This window comes from Pistacia vera, unplaced genomic scaffold (genome assembly GCF_008641045.1).
Source record: "Pistacia vera cultivar Batoury unplaced genomic scaffold, PisVer_v2 Contig188, whole genome shotgun sequence".
Classification (NCBI taxonomy): Eukaryota; Viridiplantae; Streptophyta; class Magnoliopsida; order Sapindales; family Anacardiaceae; genus Pistacia; species Pistacia vera.
The window spans coordinates 1,330,821-1,349,896 of record NW_022195981.1 but is presented as its reverse complement, the minus strand read 5'-3'; the positions used below and the strand labels follow the sequence as shown (position 1 = coordinate 1,349,896).

At 34.8% G+C, this 19,076-nt stretch overlaps 2 protein-coding genes across 4 annotated transcripts; both read right to left on the bottom strand.

Moving 5' to 3' along the window:
• Window positions 1–6,093: 6,093 nt before the first annotated feature.
• LOC116126944 lies at window positions 6,094–13,486 on the bottom strand. Of its 3 annotated transcripts, XM_031412614.1 has the most exons (8): window positions 13,202–13,486; window positions 11,930–11,981; window positions 11,110–11,856; window positions 10,859–11,011; window positions 8,348–8,410; window positions 8,165–8,224; window positions 7,509–8,038; window positions 6,094–7,229 (listed from the first exon to the last, which is right to left on the bottom strand). In XM_031412614.1, the coding sequence occupies exons 3-8, from the start codon at window positions 11,774–11,776 to the stop codon at window positions 6,444–6,446; spliced, it is 2,259 nt and encodes a 752-aa protein (XP_031268474.1). In that variant the 5' UTR covers window positions 11,777–11,856; window positions 11,930–11,981; window positions 13,202–13,486; the 3' UTR covers window positions 6,094–6,443. The 3 variants fall into 3 exon arrangements, with proteins under 3 accessions (XP_031268474.1, XP_031268475.1, XP_031268476.1); XM_031412615.1 differs by having other exon boundaries at window positions 11,110–11,981; XM_031412616.1 differs by lacking the exon at window positions 11,930–11,981.
• Window positions 13,487–17,410: 3,924 nt separating this feature from the next.
• LOC116127003 (uncharacterized mitochondrial protein AtMg00810-like) lies at window positions 17,411–17,992 on the bottom strand. Its single transcript, XM_031412668.1, has one exon. The coding sequence runs from the start codon at window positions 17,990–17,992 to the stop codon at window positions 17,411–17,413; it is 582 nt and encodes a 193-aa protein (XP_031268528.1).
• Between the last annotated feature and the right edge of the window lie 1,084 nt (window positions 17,993–19,076).

Here is a 19,076-nt window from a genome sequence, read left to right as displayed (position 1 = left end):
AGTCTCCTGATCTCACAAATTTTGTGTCTCCATCTGGTAGTGTTTTATCTCAACCTAATATTGCAGCCATGAGCATTCAGAGTATGTCCAATTCTGTTCCAGAAGCAAACTATCCTACTATGTGTCAGCCTCTGGTTCCTAGTGTCTAGTTTAATACCCCTGTAATTGCTGATAAGAATAAGTCTAGCTTTGTTTCAGAAGCTAAGTGTTCAATTGCTTGTAAGCCTCTGCCTTTTAATGTCTCAAACAATAAAATTCAGCCTTTTACTATTAACACTAGTGATAGCATTGTTCAATAAAATGTTCCTTCTTGTAATGAGCTTAACACTAATGAAATTTCCAATAACTTGGTTACTGAAAGTTCTAATGTGATGCTTGCTCCTTAGTGCCAAAATGTTGCTATTGATAATTTTACTACTAATGATTTTAAGGCTTCCAACTTTAACATAGCTGATATTTCTAATAATTCTGTTGATTCTACTAGTTCAATTTTTGCTGTTGCTAATAATCATACTGATGCGTGTGATGATAATGTTGTGTGCTTAACCACTAGTAAACAATATCTTGATTACATGTTATGGCATAAGCGACTAGGCCATCCTCATCCTAGGAATTTACAAAAAATAATTTATGGTTTTTCAAAACAACATGTGTCTTCAGAATTTAAACTAAGTACCCCACTGTTTTGTGAATCTTGCAAACTAGGAAAACTGCATCAGGCTAGTTTTTCCCTTTCACAATCACACACCACTTCTCCTCTAGAATTAGTGCATAGTGATGTATGGGGTCCTGCCCCTTTTGCCTCTAAAGAAGGATTCAAATACTATATTCATTTCTTAGATGATTTTAGCAAATTTACTTGGTTATTTCCTCTTCGCACTAAATCTGAAGTCAAATCAGTTTTCATTAAGTTTCACCACTTAGCAAAAAGACAATTTGGGTGTAAATTCAAAATGCCTTCAGTCTAATCAGGGAGGAGAATACAAAGCTCTCCTCCGTTATCTCATTGATTAGGGTATACAAATCAGGAATTCTTGTGCTTATATTCATCAACAAAATGGAAAAAGTGAGAGAAAGCATAGGCACATAGTTGAGACAGGTTTAACCCTTTTAGCACATGCATCCATGCCTCTTCATTACTGGTGGTTAGCTTTTGAAACTGCTGTTTTCCTTATAAACATAATGCCATCTGTTACTCTTAATTTCATTACACCTTATCAAATGTTATTTCATCATCCTCTTGTTTATGATACTCTTAAAGTCTTTGGTTGCTCATGCTTTCCTTATCTAAGAGTTTACCACAAAAACAAGTTCAATTTTCATTCTACAAAGTGTGTCTTCGTAGGGTATAGTTTGCTCCATAAAGGTTACAAGTGTCTTAAACCAGATGGTACCATTGTTATTACACCAAGTGTTCAGTTTAATGAGAGTGAGTTTCCATTTAGTACCCATGAGTTTACTGATAACCAAGTATCTCCTTTAGTGTCTCAGTCCACTTCAGATACCATTAACTCTTTTCCTTTTGTTGTCTTCCCTTACCCCAATTGTACAGCTTCCTATGTCCCTCCTACAGTGCCCTAGGCCACATGATGTCCTGATATCTCAACAGTTGGTAAGATCACTACTTCTACTCCATTATCTTCTCCACAAATAATTCCTCCTGATCCATCACCACCACTAAAAGAACCCACAGCAACTAAACCTATATTAGAATCCCCTACTACTGTTAACCCACTACCTAGTCCATTACATACCTCATCTTCCCTTAACTCAATGTCACCATCTGTTACTATCTAGCCTGTTTCATTAGAAAATAACCCTCATCCCCTATCTACTATTTCATCTTTGCCTTGCATTACCTCTCGAGACACTTTACCCTCTTGTCACCTTGAGGTTGATCTTACCTCATTAGAGTTTCCTAGTGATTCGCACATCTTCCAGCCCGCTGCTCAAAATACTCATCCTATGCTAACTAGAGCAAAATTAGCTGTTGCTAGTTCTAGTAATGGTCACAAAATAGTTCTTGCAACCACCTGCCTATCTGCTATTCCAGAGCCTAGTTCAATACCAGAAGCTCTTGAAAGTAATGAATGGAAGGCTGTCATGCAGTGTGAGTCTGATGCTTTAGTCCAAAATCAGACCTGGAGTCTTGTTCCTCCTACTGCTGATATGAATATAGTAGGGAATAAGTGGGTGTTTCGTACCAAATTTAATGCTGATGGGTCTTTGCAAAAGTATAAGGCCCGGTTGGTAGCAAAAGGGTTTCAACAAACTCCTGGTTTAGATTACTTTGAAACCTTTAGTCCCGTGATCAAACCTTCCACCATTTGGATTATTCTTACTCTTGCCGTTACAAATGATTGGGACATCCAACAAATTGATGTCAACAATGCCTTCCTAAATGGTGTTCTAAATGAAACTGTTTACATGAAACAACCTCCTAGTTTTGAAGATAAGTCTCAGCCTTCCTTGGTTTGCTAGCTTTTAAAGCTCTCTATGGCTTTAAGCAAGCCCCAAGAGCCTGGTTTGACAAACTAAAACGTGCTCTTCAGCTCAAAGGGTTTCACAATGCTGTTTCAGATTCCAACTTGTTTGTGCTTACTTTTGGTATTATCTATGTTCTTGTTTATGTGGACGACACTCTAATAACGGGTTCAGATTCTTCATACATTACTACTCTAGTGCAGAATCTAAATTCTGATTTTGCATTAAAGACTCTTGGCTCTTTAAAGTATTTCCTTGGATTGGAGGCAAGTAGAACTTCCTCGAGCATCCACTTAAAGCAAACAAAATATGATGCTGATCTTCTCACTAAGACCAGAATGTTGGAGTCCAATAGCTGTCCCACACCAATGGCTACAGGTGTCAAGTTATTCCCTAGTGACAGCCCACTCTTTGATAACCCAAGTTTGTATAGAAGTACCATAGGAGCCCTTCAGTATTTAACTTTAACCAGACCTGATATTAGCTTCACTATAAACAAGCTAAGTCAGTTTCTTCAAGCTCCAACTGAACATCATTGGCAAACCTGCAAAAGAGTACTTAGATATGTCAAAGGTACACTGAATTATGGGTTAAGATTCAGACCAGCCTGCTCATTATCTGTGGAATGCTATGCTGATGCAGATTGGGCTGGTAGTGTGGAAGATAGACATTCCACCAGTGGTTACTGCATTTATTTAGGACTCAATCTCATCCAATGGAGTTCCCGAAAGCAAAAGGTGGTAGCCCTTTCCTCCATTGAAGCAGAATATAGAGCTTTAGCTCAAACTACTACAGAAGTGGCCTGGCTTAATAACATGTTCTTTGAATTAGGATTACCCATCCATCATTTACCCGTCGTTTGGTGTGACAATTTTAGTGCAGGAGCTTTAGCTGCAAATCCTGTTTTCCATGCTAGAACCAAACATATTGAAATAGATGCCTATTATATTAGAGAGTAGGTGTTAGCCAAGAAAATTGCTATTCAATATGTCCCTACTAAACTGCAGATTGCAGATCTCCTCACTAAAGCATTGCCTACAGTCCAGTTTGCAACTCTAAGGGCTAAACTAAATGTTCAAATTGATGATGTTCATGAGTAAGATTCTGTCTCCGTTACTTCTTCCCTAACTCATCAGTAATTCACCATAATGTGGAATTCAAAATGTGTTGTGTTCTGGAATTTTTTTTTGTTCTGAAGACGGCTTAAATCTGGGTGCAGAATCTAACAATTTGTGTTGTGTTCTGGACTTACTAAAGTTCTAGAATTTCTTTGTGTTCTGGACTTACTGAACTGAAGCTCTGCAATTTCTGTGTTGTGTTATGGAATTATCTGTTTTTTGTTCTAAAGAAGTTTGTTGGGAAATTCTTGTTCTGAAGCCTACTGCAGATGTGGTTATTCTGTCACATTGATAGTTGGTGTTGACTAGTGTTTCCAGTCAAACTGATGGTTCTGGAGCTTGTTTTATGTTCTGATGGTTTCTGGAGGGTTGATTATGATCGTTGCTGTTCTTATTGGTTTCCGGACATTGATTATGTTCTTGATTGATGGTGGTTGTTCCTGAGTTTTGATGAGGATGCTGATTTGACTGAGCTCTACCGTTTCTGAAGCTCTGGTTTAGCAGGAAACATTATTGATTTCTGAGGCTCTGGTTCAACAGACAGAGTTATTGCTGTGTTTTTGTTTGGAAATTATGCAGAAAATTTATGCAGAAAACTGCTCTGGGAATTATGCAGTGTGTGTTATTCAGTAGAAAAGGTTATTGTGGTTATTGTTATGTGCTAGTTCAAAGTATGCATTTGCAGAGAGTTATGCAAAAAACTGCTCTAGGAATTATGCTGTGTGTGTTATTCAGTAGAAAAGGTTATTGTAGCTGTGTGTTATTCAGCAGAACATGTTGTTGTGGCTATTGTTGTGTGCTAGTTCAATTTTTTGCAGGAAATGGTGCTCTGGGAATTATGCAGTATGCATTACTCTTTGGCTCCAAGTGTTCTTACTAAAATACTAGGTGTTGTCATGAGAAATTAGCACAAGCTACGAGGCCTTGTTTGAGAGAGCATGTTAATCATAGAGTAATTGGAAGAAGGATTAGTCCATACGGTTCTGTTTGAGAGGGAATGTTAGTCATAAAGCATAAACGGTGTCGTTTAAGTTTGTGCAAATGTCTTTAATATGTGCCAAAGTACTGTCGTTTTGTAAAGAAGAAAATTGTATAACAGGGAAGCATAATCCCTAACTGTATTCAGTTGTTCAGTTAAGAAGAAAATTCCTCTTTTGCTTCTCTCAATTTCTTTCTCATATCTGCTTTATTTTCGCACTTTTTCTCTCAAAATCCACAAGTAGAGTAAGTTTTTGATGAAACTAATGAACCATGTGCTTCATAAATAAAGCCATAATAAATATGCACTATTTAAAACCGATATGATAATTTTACTGATTGATAACAAATCATTTGTCCTAATTAAAATGAGAGTGAGAAATGGATAGAAGAAAGTTGAGAATCTGATTTTTCCTTTTGGATAAAAATATTCATGTTGCTAATTATAAGAAACATTGATCATATAATAGAGCTTTTTATGATTAATTAAGATATAGGGGATTACTTTCCTGATAATGTGAAACTACTTTTGTGATTATGAATTATGATATTACAATTGATGTAAAAATTATTTACCTCCCTAGTTTTATTAGAAATTATTACTTAGATATCAACAGGTACCTATTTAATCAAACTCTCCCCAAAACTATTTAAAGAATTCATCACTCACTACCCATTAATTAAAAATCATCACTTAGATGTCAACTATCACCATTTTAGGGTAGTGAGTGATGAAGTCTTATATAATTTTGAGGGAAGCTTGATTAAAATTGTGATAGTTGACATCTAAGTGATGATTTCTAATAAAGTTTGGGAAGTAAGTGATTTTTACCCATTAATTAATTAATATTTTAGTGGAATAAGTTACTAGCTAATTTATGTGTAAAAAGACAGCCATTAATTAGCCTCATATGATTGTAATATTTTATTTTATTTTATTTTATTTTATTTTATTTTTGTGTTGTTGTTTCATCTATAATTGAGTTTGATTTCTAAGACAGTTTATAATTGTATATTTTAATTGATAATCTAACCAATACACTTAAAAGGTTAATATATTATTATAAATGTAGTTCATGTTCAACGACTCTAAACCTAATTGAACGCTAGTGCTGTTAAATAAGTTTCACATTGTTTAATCGAGGGGTAAATTGTGATGTTAAAATTAGACACAATATTTTACTCCCTTTTCTCTTCCTCTTTTCTAAGTGCTCTCACATTCACCCAAATATCTAATGCAGTCAAAACTTTGTTAAATGGAAGAGTAAAAACCTACTCTTAGAACATTCGATTAAGACTATGAACAAACAAAAACTTGATTATTTCAATAAATCTTATTTATATAAAAAAAACCTACATTTTTCAATGTTCCATATATGATAAATTTTTTATCACTTTGTGGGTTATAAGCCCTAATACGACTCATTATTGAACAAGTTGAATTGAGAAAATAAATAAGCTGTAACTTGAAATTTGGTTTCATAGAAAAACTAACATGACAAGCATACTCATGATATATACATTATAAATGCAGTTTTAGAAGCTTCAGCTGAGTTTGATATTTTAACAATTAGCCAACTACTAACAGTTTGCTGACCCGTCAAATGCTAAATTAACAATAGACTCAAAGCAAGTTGACTTGGTAAACTGCATGCCTTGAACACAGTGTTAAACACACACAAGTTCTTCTCTCAAGTATGCCACTGCACTTTACAATCAACAAAACACTCACCATTAATTAATATTAATCAGTCGGAGAATAGAACTATTCAACCCTTTAATTAATATCCAATAGAAGTCTCTTGCATCGGTGATCTATCAGCCTCCTTTAACATTTCGAGCAACATATATAAATCTGTCATACTAGGGGTCTAGGCCTAGATCATCATCATTCCTCTTAGACGACAGTCCATTTGTCTGAAGCTGCTGCTTCGTACAAAATTGTATCTTGTTTGCAACCCGCCTGGAACAAACTTGAAGCCTGGTTGCAATCGGCTTCTCCGGCTTCTCAAACCATTTACGAGGAAAAGGCTTCTTAATCGACTTGTAAAACTTCTTATTCCACTTGTAAAACTTGAGCAAAGTTACCTTAAATGCAACATACATAGGGAATTGCGTGAGTGCAAATATGCTGACCGGAAGAAATGCAGCAGTGTAAATGATAGTGGTGGTCCAACGTGGCTTTTGGAAATGAACGATCAGCAATAATGTTGCCGCGAATGCAAGCATTGTTGTAGTCAAGGCAATGAAGAGTAAGGAGAAGCCTATTGTAAGTTTTCGAGGGAGCGCGTGAAGGAATTCTTCGTAATTAAAAGGTGATGTGAGGACGGACAAGAACATGACCACCGAGGTCAAGGAGCAGGCTAAAGCAACCACATCCATGACTGTGAAAAACATGAAGAATTTGTTGTTGAGGAAAACTGGATACCCGTTATCCTTGGAACCTCCAGGTACTGTGTAGGCAGCTGCGAAGACAACGGTGGCAACAAGAACAGACACTGCAGAGCAAGATTGAGAAGTCTCTTTTATCCATTGTCGTGCTCGCGTCAGTAGTTCATTATGCTTCATATTGAAGAGTTCTTCGCAAGTCTTTTTATACTCTGAATCAGGCAACATGAGGCAGTGGGGGGGCGTCACCTTCTCCACACGCTGCATATATAAACATAGAGCAATGCATATTGGTTCTTAAATCTGCCACTGCCACGGTAATTAATGCATAAACTAGAGTACATACAATGGGGGTTGCCAATTATATTCTCTAAAATTTTATATTTTCGCTGTTTTAAAATTTCATTGTTAATTGTCTGATTTGAATAATGAATAAAATTTAAAATAGAAAAGATATTTACATATGTATACCTTGAGGACACGTTATTTCTTAATCCATACATGATTAATATTCTTAAAGTAGGAGAAAGATAGGCTTACTTTGTACCACTTTAGCTCGTCTTGCAGTTCGTATACAGGTCCTGCAGGGTGAATTTCTCTAGATTCATCGTTCGTGTATGCAGCATGGTGTAAAATGGTGTAGCCATTTATGTCAATCCCTCGGACTAACCTTGTCATTGGCATCTTCATCCTTTTCACATGATCGAATATCTTCTTTTGTCGGTGCTTAATAGCTACATGCAATATGTTCTGCTTTAGATTATTCTCGTACTCAACTAATGGGGGACAGACTTTAAGTATCTCTTTGACAATCTTTATTATTCCTCTTTCAGTTGCTAGAAATAAAGGGCTTGGCTTAGAATCTTCTTCAGTCGGTGCTCTAGCTCGAATATTGCCGTGTTCATCAACATCAGATGATGAAATTGTTGGGATGGTTTCTTCAATTTTTTCCATCCACGAATCATCTACTGCTATTAGGATCTTGGCAAGTCCAAAAGCAAGTTTATGCTTTCTCTTAGCTTCACAGATTTTTCTCGCTGGTGAACAGATTTTTCCCAGTATCCACCACCCTATATATTCATGTTCACGCATGTACATGATTCATACAATGTAGCAAAGTAAATGAATTTAACGGAACAAAAGTCATATTTTTATTTAAAAATAATTTGGAAATAAGGTAAATTTTTAACTGTTACCTTTAAAGAGATTTAAACAACAAAGTTCTTTGTCATCTACATCATCACCAAAACGAAGGCCTGTAGGGTTTAGGTATTAACAAAAAGTATATTTCATTAACAAATGTTTCTCTTTGGCATGTATGTTTGGAGGCACATATGCTAAGAAATTAAATCAGAACAAAAGTAAGTTTCATCTATTACCTTTGAAGAGATTAAACCAAATCCTCTTTTCATCATCATTTATACGATCATCAATTGGAAAGCCTATAAATTTAGGAATTAATAAGAAATATGTAAATATCTTTAATAAAATGTTCTTTCACAATGCACGTATTAAGGGCACACATCCTAAGAAATTAAGACGTATATATAATATATATAACCATTACTATTAATATAACATTCTTATTTTATAATAAATATGTATTATTAACTTATATACACTTTTCATATTATCTCTACTTTTAAGATAAATACACTTAATTTCATAAGTTAAATTTCCTAACTTACATACAAATATTCAAAATTATTAACCTATATTCAAAATTTGAAAATTATTAACAAACACATTAATTAAATAACTAAAATACCCTTATTTAATAATATATATACACTTATATGAGAATGTTAAATGTGACCTAGAATTTGTCTATTTAAGAAACTTTTTAATCTAGTTAACCATAAAGTTGTTAGATATCGAATTTTGGCAGTCGAATTTTTTTTTTAGTGAGTATATATATATAAAATCAAATCCTAATAAAACTTTTGGGCCCCGTTTGTTTCACAATTTTTCACTATTCTATTCCATATTCTATCCAAAATACACATTTATTTCTTTATTTTCAAAATATTATTCTATACTATTCAACTCTTTTAAACCCCTTAGATTTGTTAATTTACTCACCCCCCCAAAAAAATTTAGAAATTGATAAAAACACCCTAACAACCCACATTTGCCAGATTTCGGCCACCATTGTCTGGATTTGGCCAGTAGTGCGCCGATCTTCGTGGATCTGGTCGGAAAAGACCAGATCTACAGTAAAAAATCTGACTGTTTTTTGCTGTAGCCAGTCATCAACGACAGCCAAGATATAACGGTTAATGACCAAATGCAGCCAAATTCAATCGGTCGTGTGCCGATACGACACTCTGGTCACCATCCGACGGTGGTGGCCTACTGTCGGTATTTAATGGGTGGGTGGGGGTGTTTTTGTTAATTTTTAATATTTTATTATATGAGTGTTTAGTAAATAAACAAACATAAGAGATATTTTTATTAATTTTCAAATCCTACATCGTAATACTCACCCAATTTTACTTTTTTCAAAATATTATTCTATAAAGCATTGAATAATGAACCAAATGCATACATGGATCAATAAGTCATCATTTTAATATAATTTTGTGACATAAATTCTTAACTATTAAATCAATTTGATCCAATGACTTGCTGAGAAGTTAACTATTTTAATGTCAACTAAACAATTTTTAAGTCATTAGATTACTATAAATTAATAATCATGAATTTGTATCACAAATCTATAACAAAAAAAAAAAAAAAAACACTTACGTTTCAGTGACCCTAACTTAAAAAAAAATAGATCTATAAAAAGTGTGACAAAAAAATATAAAACAAAGAAAGAAAGAACTGAACACCCATTCACTCTAATTGCTATTAGAGAAATGCTACAGTAACACAGGGTTATACAAAGAGCCCTATATAAAGCGGTTGGCAGAGTGATGTGGCAACTTATCACTTGGCACATCGTCATTTAGTAATTAATTATATTAATTAAAATAATTTATTTAACCCCAATTTTAAAAAAAAAAAATTAGTCAAGTGACATGAAACGCCGACGAACCCAAATCTTCAAGGACTGCTCGCCGGACGAAATCTGATCGGCCTACAAGAAGCTAGCCCTCCAGCGCCACCCCGACAAGCTCGTCCAATCCGGCTTGACTCACGAACAAGCTACCGCTCAGTTCCAAGAACTCGTTCACGCTTACGAGGTCGTCCCCGATCCCAAAGAACGCGCCAGGGACGATTCTCACCGCTCTCAGATTCTTTTCTCCGACCTCAATTCGTCGTCGAACTCCGGCCCCAACTCCGTCGTCCCCAATCACTTCTCTTATTTCTCAAACACCGCCTTTTACGGGTATTCCGATTCGGGTAAAGGTTTTTATAAGGTTTATTCGGATTTGTTTGATAAGATTTATAGGAATGAGATCAATTTTGTTAAGAAATTAGGTTTGCGATGGGATACGGTGCGGGAGGCGCCGATAATGGGGAATTTGGATAGTCTGTACAGGCAGGTGACGGCGTTTTATAATTATTGGCTAGAATTTAGTACGGTGACGAATTTTGGTTGGGTGGACCAATATGATGCTAGGGCGGGGCCAAATAGAAAATCTAGGAGAGTGATGGAAGAGGAGAATAAGAAGTTGAGGAAGAAGGCAACGAGAGAGTATAACGAGACGGTAAGAGGTCTGGCCGAGTTTGTGAAGAAGAGGGATAAGAGAGAGGAAGAGGGAGGAGGAGAGAGAGAGAGAATTTGGGTTGAATAAATTATTTTGATATAATTAATTAATTATTAAAAGTCCTATCACATCACTTTGTAAAGGGCTTTTTTATAACCCGTTGTAACTGTAGCATACTAGCATTTCTCTTCTTATTAATATATGTTACAGTATAGAAGGTTGGAGAGTACATACAGAAGTAGAAGACTCTGCTGATCCATGTGCCCATTCGGTATCCACTTTTAAAAGCAGAGGGCATAGTGGCTAGCAGGTGAAGACTGGTCCTGCCATTTTCGTCCTCTAATGTTGCTAAGCTTTTATCCAGTTTAAGTAATAGTAGAGCCGTTTCTGAGCGAAAATTTAAAAAAAACTTGGCACATCAGATAGCAGTTGAATATTTCAATTCAAAGCAAAAGTAAACAAGTTAGATGGGCAGAGAAAGAGACCAAAATGCTCTCCTTGGATGGCAGCGTGCAAAATGGAGGCTCCAGGCACTTTGTTGGTTTTTTCTTCTACGGGTGTAGGCGGTTTGGAAGGTTCAGATGCAACGTGCAGACTAATGGAAGCTCCTTGCAGTTCTATGGTTTTTTCTTCTAGGGGTGTAGACGGTTTAGGCTTTTCCTTCATATGGGTTATTTTATGGCGGTGAATGTCTTTCAGCTGTGTAACTTCTACTATTTTTATTTCTCCTGTTTCTGTAATTTCATAATTTGTTCCTCTGATCAGTTGTTCAAATCGCTCAGAAGCTAAAACCTTCACCACTTTTGTTCTCCCATATGCAGCAGCTTTAAACAGTGGGGTTTCGCCTTCGTCATTAATATCCTCAAGGAACTCTGTATTTTCAACATCATAAGAGGGCTCCTTATCGTATTCCACCAAGAGCTTTACCGCCTCAAGGTTCCCATTGGCAGCAGCCTCATGAAGAGCTGTGTCTCCGTACTTATTCTTTGCCAAAACGTCATCTGTTGTCATATGGTTTTTTTTGGCAATATCAAGTAAATGTTTAATCGGCTGTTTATCATTGCTGAAAACTGACAAGTGAAATGCAGTGTCCCTGGCGGCAGATAGAGGCAATGACATAGCATTAGGATTTTTTTCGAAGAAGTACAACATGAAAACCCAATCCTCCTACAGGGCTGCCCGATAAGGCCCATAATAACCGTCCGTCGTCATTCTCCAATTCCAATACGTCCCTATGGAGGCAAGAGAAGAATTAATGAAGAATCCAACAAAATATTTGCAAAAAATTTCTCCTATTAATTCTACCTGATCAGTCAATTGTATAGCTGAATATTTCGGGTGGGAGTGATCCAGCTGGCTACACATGTGACATATAGGGTGCTATTAGTTATTGCGAAGAGAGCTAATTGGTAACATATTACAATGCCATCAACCGTTCATTAAGGGAATATCACATAGTAAAGAGATAACATATGAATTTTGTCCACCTACTTGAAGATTAATGTTGTCTTCTAAGTTTATAGTTTATTGTTCAAAATTTAATTAATTACAAATATTTTGTCTCTAATACAATAATACATATGTTTATCAAAGATGCTTAAATTAACTTAAAAGTACTTGATAATATATAGAAATTAACATTAATTTAATTTTAATGTACAATTACGGCCAATGGAGTGTATATTACACTATTACTTATTACTGTAAGTATTAATAAGTCAAAAGAAAATAACAAAATTAAATATAATAAAATAAAGTTAAATGGGGTAAGTGTTACCAACCCCACTCACATGCTTTAATATTTGAAATTGAAAAAATAACTAAATCAACCTTACAGATGTAAAAGAAATGACATGGGCTGAGCACAAGCATATGTTATATCCCGAGACTGGGCCTGACTTTGATAAGCCCGACCTCTGGCTCACATATATTATATGAAGTTTTGAATTTACTATAACCTCCATAAAATAGCTAACTCTATAAAAACCTACATAACACCTTTTAAAAATTAAAATTTCAAAAAAAAAAAAAAAACCTTTATAAAAACTCAAAAAGATCTTTATTAAATAGTCGCCTAATAGATTTTTGTCCAGCCCCGAATCTGTAAGAAAAATCTCAAAAAGATCTTTATTTTTTTAACCAATTAAACTTGGGCTAAAAGCTAGGGTAGGAGTGGTCCGGGTATTAAAATCCGGAACTTTTCCCTGAGGCCTGAGCCCAGGCTTGAGACTTTTAAGAATTTGATTTTGAAATGAAATCTCTACTTTCCGAAAAAGAAGCATGTCAATATCCAATTATTTTACTACACCAGTTGACTTGGGTCAGCCCACTTCAAATACCCACCCAAATATCACCAAAAGACAACATTGATAGAAATTTGGATTATTAAATAAAATCTTGAAAAATAACACAATGGAAAACTCTTCTAAATTCAAAGTTTGTAAAAACACAGAAAATATTATATATATTCTATATATATAATATATATATATATCATAAAGAATTAGTAATCTTTTAACATTTTTTAACATTTTTTAAATACATATACTTGAAAGTGTGAGAGTTTTTCGATCTTACTTGAATCCAACTATGACTGAAGTTCTTCACGCGTTGGATAGGGAGGAGAGAGGAGGAGATCAAGGGACACACCACAAGTAGCTTGGAGAGAGATAGGTGTTTGGAATTGAGGAGAAAAACTTCAACACACACGATTGAAATTATATCAGGTTGCTTTTGGAGATATTTTTTTGCAGTTTGAGAATATTGGAACAGACCTTTTTCTTTACTATTTATAATCAAAAGGGGCAAGGATCATTTTGATTCAATCTTAAGTAGAGATCCATGGATAAAGAAAAAGCTCAATATACGAGGCACCATTAATTACAATCTGAAAAAATATTGGGTGTTTTTGGTTCCATATTTATACCCATATTCCCCAAATATTATTGGGCACATTATATGAGAAATATTAGTTTATTTTTTTAATTATTTTAGGCCCCTTAAATTTATTAATTTCATAAATACCCCCAAAAAAAAGTTTAAAAATTAAAAAAAAAAACACCCCCACCCACCCATACTTACTAGATTCCTGCTACCACGGTCGAAATCCGTCACAACGGCCTACACTACCACCGAAAATGGCTGGTAATTCACCGATCTGGCTGTTAGCGATGATCAAAGAAATGGTCGTCGTTGATAGACAATGACAGCCATATCTTTGGCAGTCGCTGACAGCTAAAGATGGACTTGGACAGCCATATCTTTGGCAATCGCTGACGGCCAAAGATGGACTTTGACAGCCATCGACGCCCAGATCTGACCGCAGATCTGGCCGTAGATCTGGCCTTTTTCGACCATATCCGTGGTGGATCTGGCCAAAAAAAGCCAGATCGACGTCCTACCTGCCAGATCCGATCGGTCTGTGGTGTAACGCAATTTTCTAATCAGATTCTGGCGGTGTTGGCTGGAATCTAGCACTGCAAGTGGTGAAGGTATTTTTGTCATTTTATAAAAATTTTATATATTTGGGTGTTTAGTTAAATTAGCAAACCTATAGAGTTTTTTATAAATTTTTAAATTTTATCTCATAATACTTCCTTATTCAACTACCCGATATTATTCTTAAAATTCTACCCAAAATAATAAAATAAACAGACCCAATTGTCTCTAGCTAGGTCATGGACCCAGTTTCTTATCTTCTATCTGTGTTGAAAATGATCCTTATCTTAATACAAGTATTAGAATCAAGAGCATAAAATGAAAGATGCTGAAAGGTAGTTGGATGGGTTTTTCCGTTTTTAATGAAGTGGGGTGTGGCAACCAACCCGATGTTGTGTTGGAAATTGATACAGCTGGTGACATGACTGAGGTTATACATATAAAAAAAAGAATTTGCAACTTTATATATATATATATATATATATATANAGAATTTTATCTCTTCAAGTTTAATATTTATTTTCCCAAAGAAAACTTTTATCTGTTCACATTTTACTATTAATTTTAATTTCCCATTCAGAATTTGATCTTAAAATGTTAGAAGCTAAATTTGTTCCATATTATTAATTTAATAGATTGTTTTATATATATATATGTGTGTGTGTGTGTGTGTGTGTGAACTAAAATTTTGGCTTGAAAACAAATATTTACTTTTTTTTTATTCAAGTTTTTTATAAAAAAAAAATTTTAGCTTTTTCTCTAACTACGTATTACCATTTTTGAAGAAAATTATCTGTGTTATATATTAAAAAGAAAAAAATATGTACTTCATTTATAATTTCCTTTAGTCCACGTTTTACACGATGGGTTTGCTTTTAATATTACTTCCAAACCAACTTGACAAATAAATCAGTGGGTCAACCTAATTATTCCTAAGTATTTATTAAGGGCCCGTCACAGGCTTCATTTTCTGTGTCCTAAAGAATATTTATCTTACGTCATCTATCTTGCACCATGATTCTTGCCTCGGGGCAATAATTAACGTAATAAGAAGTAATCATCTACCGAACAAAATTTATGGATGGTGTAAAATCGGAAAGATGATAAGAGTTACTCTTAATTAAAAAAAAAAAAAAAAAAAAAGGAATTTTTTTCTTTTTTTCGGCTTTCTTCACAAAACAACTCGGTTAATCCTATATAGAGATAAAACCAATTCTCTCGGGTAAAATTGATAAGGGAAACTTTTTTGTTGGATTCTTCGTAAATTATTTTCTTGTATTTCTTCATTGGAAAGGTTTTGTGTTGTAGAATGGAGACAGGAGGGAGAGATTTGGAGAATGGATCAAAATTGTTCCACCTAATAATCATTAACCATTCCCCATTCGAGGTTCATGTAAATATGTCGATCAAACGGTTCCAAAGAAGAAACTCAATTATCGAGCCACACTTTCATTATCCAGTTCTTATCCTTACATCCTGTGGTCAAAAAGATTTTCATCAAACTTTTGATACCCTTTATCCATCCTCTCCCATTTGCTCTTCTGCTTTTCTTTGCCTTATTTTATCGTCTAGACTTTAACTGCTTCTCTTTGTATTACACCTGCAATATTTATAACATTCTTTTATAGGAAATTTATTCCTATTTATATTTTCAATTGTTTTCTAAACTTTGATCGTAGAAGATTTTTTTAGTATGTTTAATATTTTTAAGATTATATTTATTAATCCAACAATGTCGTTGAAATTGTCTATAAGTGGCATATTATTAAACGTTAATTGTAGTGTTAGAATCAAGAGCATGCATGATAGGACGGGAAAAGGTGTTTTGTTTAGATGGGTTTTTGCTTTTTAATGGAGTGGGGCGCGCCAACGAACTCGATGTTAAGTTGGACATTGACATGGTTGTTGAAACAGTAATGGGATATCAGAAGTGCGACAATGAGGGCATAATAAATCAATTTATGTATGAAATATATATATATATATTATAATTTAAGTTATCAAATCATTTTAATGCACATTATGTTATATGTGTGAGTTTGTATATTTAATATTATTTACCTATTATTAATAATATTATATGTACAAACTTCTTATGTAAATTCAAACATATAAATTGGTTTGTTTTAGGATAATCGTATAATTTTAAACTGAATTGATATGTTTAATATTTTTTTATTGAATTTTTTATAAAAAAAGATTTTGTTAAAAAAAAAAAAAAACAAATATTTGTGCTATATATTGAAAAGAAAAAATATGTACTGAGCGTTATATTGAGTGAAGTGATGTATAACAATTTATGTAGTTTGTAATTTCTTTTGGTCCACGTTTTACACGATTGCTTTGCTTTTATTATTATTTCCTAACCAAGCTGACAAATAAATAAGTGGGTCATTGTATTTATTCTTGAATAGTTATTAAGGGCTCGGTACAGGCAGTTGTATAGCATTTAATTTCCTATATCAGCTTAGTTCCTTTCAAATCTTCCACTCATAGCTTTTTGAACCTTTTGATCAGAAATCTAAACATGCATCGAAGCTTCTCCTCAAATAACAACACGGAAGGTTTCTCTTTGTTCTTTATGGTTAACAGTAGTTTTGAATGTATATTACACCTAAAGCTTCTCTAGTATGGACATTGCACCATAATCAAGAAACAACACATATGACTGAACCATCTGTATTTACTTAAAAACATTATATAAGCATTAGGAAATTTCCCTTTATATATGCTATTATACTAACATATTTAGTGTTAATTTGGGGCAAGTGAATTGAAAGAAGGAAACCATGAGAGAATTCGAGAAAGAGTAATGTAAAGAATGAATTTCATTAATTGAAGAATCTGTTACATTGCTGTATAGACATACATAAACTTATAACTACTAACTAACGACTTAACTAACTACAGCTCAGCATAACTAATTCTTAACTAACTATGCTACCTCACGTGTGCCAACTTGAATCTTAACACTCCCCGTCAGGTTGGCATCTTATGAATATTTTTCATACACAGCTTGGACATAAATTTTTCATGTTGTAACCTTCCCAAGCCTTTTGTCATTACATTTGCTAATTGTTCTCCAGTTGGTATGTACTTTGTAAGTATCAAGCCACTTTGAATTTTCTCCCTTGTGAAGTGGCAATCTATCTCTATGTGTTTTGTTCTTTCATGAAACATGGGGTTTGATGCAATTTGCAAAGTTGCCTTGTTATCACAGTAAAGCAATGCTGGAATTTTGGCTTCAACATCAAGTTCTTTAAGCAAACCAATTAACCAAATCAATTTTGCAACAGTTCTAACCATACTTCTATACTCTGCTTCTGCAGATGATCTTGCAATGGTATTTTATTTCTTTGATTTCCAAGACAGAAGAGAATCTCCCATCTTAATGCAGTAACCTGGCGCTAACTTTCTACTAACAGCACAAGAAGCCCAATCTGAATCACAAAATGCCACCAGCTCTTTTATACTTTTTGTAGACATAAGCAACCCAAGAGTTGGTTCCTTCTTCACATATCTTATAACTCTTAATGCTGCTTCGAGATGTGATTGTTTAGGAGACTGCATATATTGACTTAAGGTCTGGACAGCAAACGAAATGTCAGGCCTAGACATGGTTAGATATAACAATCGTTCCACCGTTCTCCCAAACATACTAGGATATGTCAGCAACTCATCCTTTTCACCTAGTGGAAATTTCTTGTCAAACTCATATGAAGTCAATTTCAAGTTCAGTTCAAGAGGAGTGCCAGCAGGCTTCCCAGCAGACAATCCAGCCTCTAAAACCAACTCAAGTGCATACTTCCTTCGATTCAAAACAATCCCTTCAGAGGGCCTAGCAACTTCAATTCCAAGAAAGTATCTAAGATGACCAAGGTCCTTGATTTTAAAAATGTCTTGCAAAATAACCTTCAACTGATCTATCATTTTAATGCAACTTTCTATTATCAAAATATCATCAACATAGACAAGCATAATGACTATGTTGCTTCCTTCTCGTTTGGTGAATAATGAGTAATCATATTTACTCTGCAAGTAACCATTTCTGATAAGGGCTTCAGTAAGTTTGTGATTCCATTGTGTACTTGCTTACTTCAATCCATACAAGGATTTGAGCAATCTGTAGACCATGTGATTCTCGCCCTGAGTGCCAAATCCTTGAGGTAAAGACATATAAACCTCTTCATGGAGATCTCCTTGCAAGAAAGCATTATATACATCAAGTTGGAAGAGCTAGTGGCGAAGCATGAATCAAAGCTAATGCAAGGATTGAACTGACTGTAACCATTTTTGCCATTGGGGAAAAGGTCTCTGTGTAGTCGATGCCAGCTTGTTGGTTGTAGCCCTTGGCCACAAGCCTGACTTTGTATCTTTCTAAAGTGCCATCAGAGTTATATTTCACTTTGTAGACCTATTTGCAGCCAATAGGTTGTTTGCCTGCTGGGAGAGGAACAAGCACCCAAGTCTTGTTGGCCTCTAAGCATTGATCTCTATCTGCACAGCATTAATCCAATTGGGATCCTGAGAAGCTTCAGTAAAGGAAGCAAGTTCCCTTATTCGAGAGATGGAAGATAAGAAACATCTGTAACATGGAGAGAGATGAGGATAGAAAACAGAATCTGAAATAGAGTAATGAGCTGAAGGTGTGATATAGTCCTGCAGCCAAATTGGAGGTTTGTGTGATCTAGTAGATCTTCTAACATTTAAAGGGACAGGCCCTGAAACTGGAGATGAGGTTGATGTAGTGTGAATTAAAGGAGCATCATGATCAAGACCAGCAGAAGGGTCAGGGTTGAAAGGTGAATCTGGTGAGGGTGGAACAGGAGATTCAGAGTTGGTAGAAGGCAAAAGAACAGGATGTAAGTCATCAAAAAATGTGGCAGTGAAGGGATCATTTGGAAATAATGGGACATGAGAATGTTGCTTGAACTGAAAAGGAAATATGTGCTCAAGAAATCTGACATCTCAATTGACAAAGAAACTAAAATCTTGTAGGCTTAGTAACTTGTAA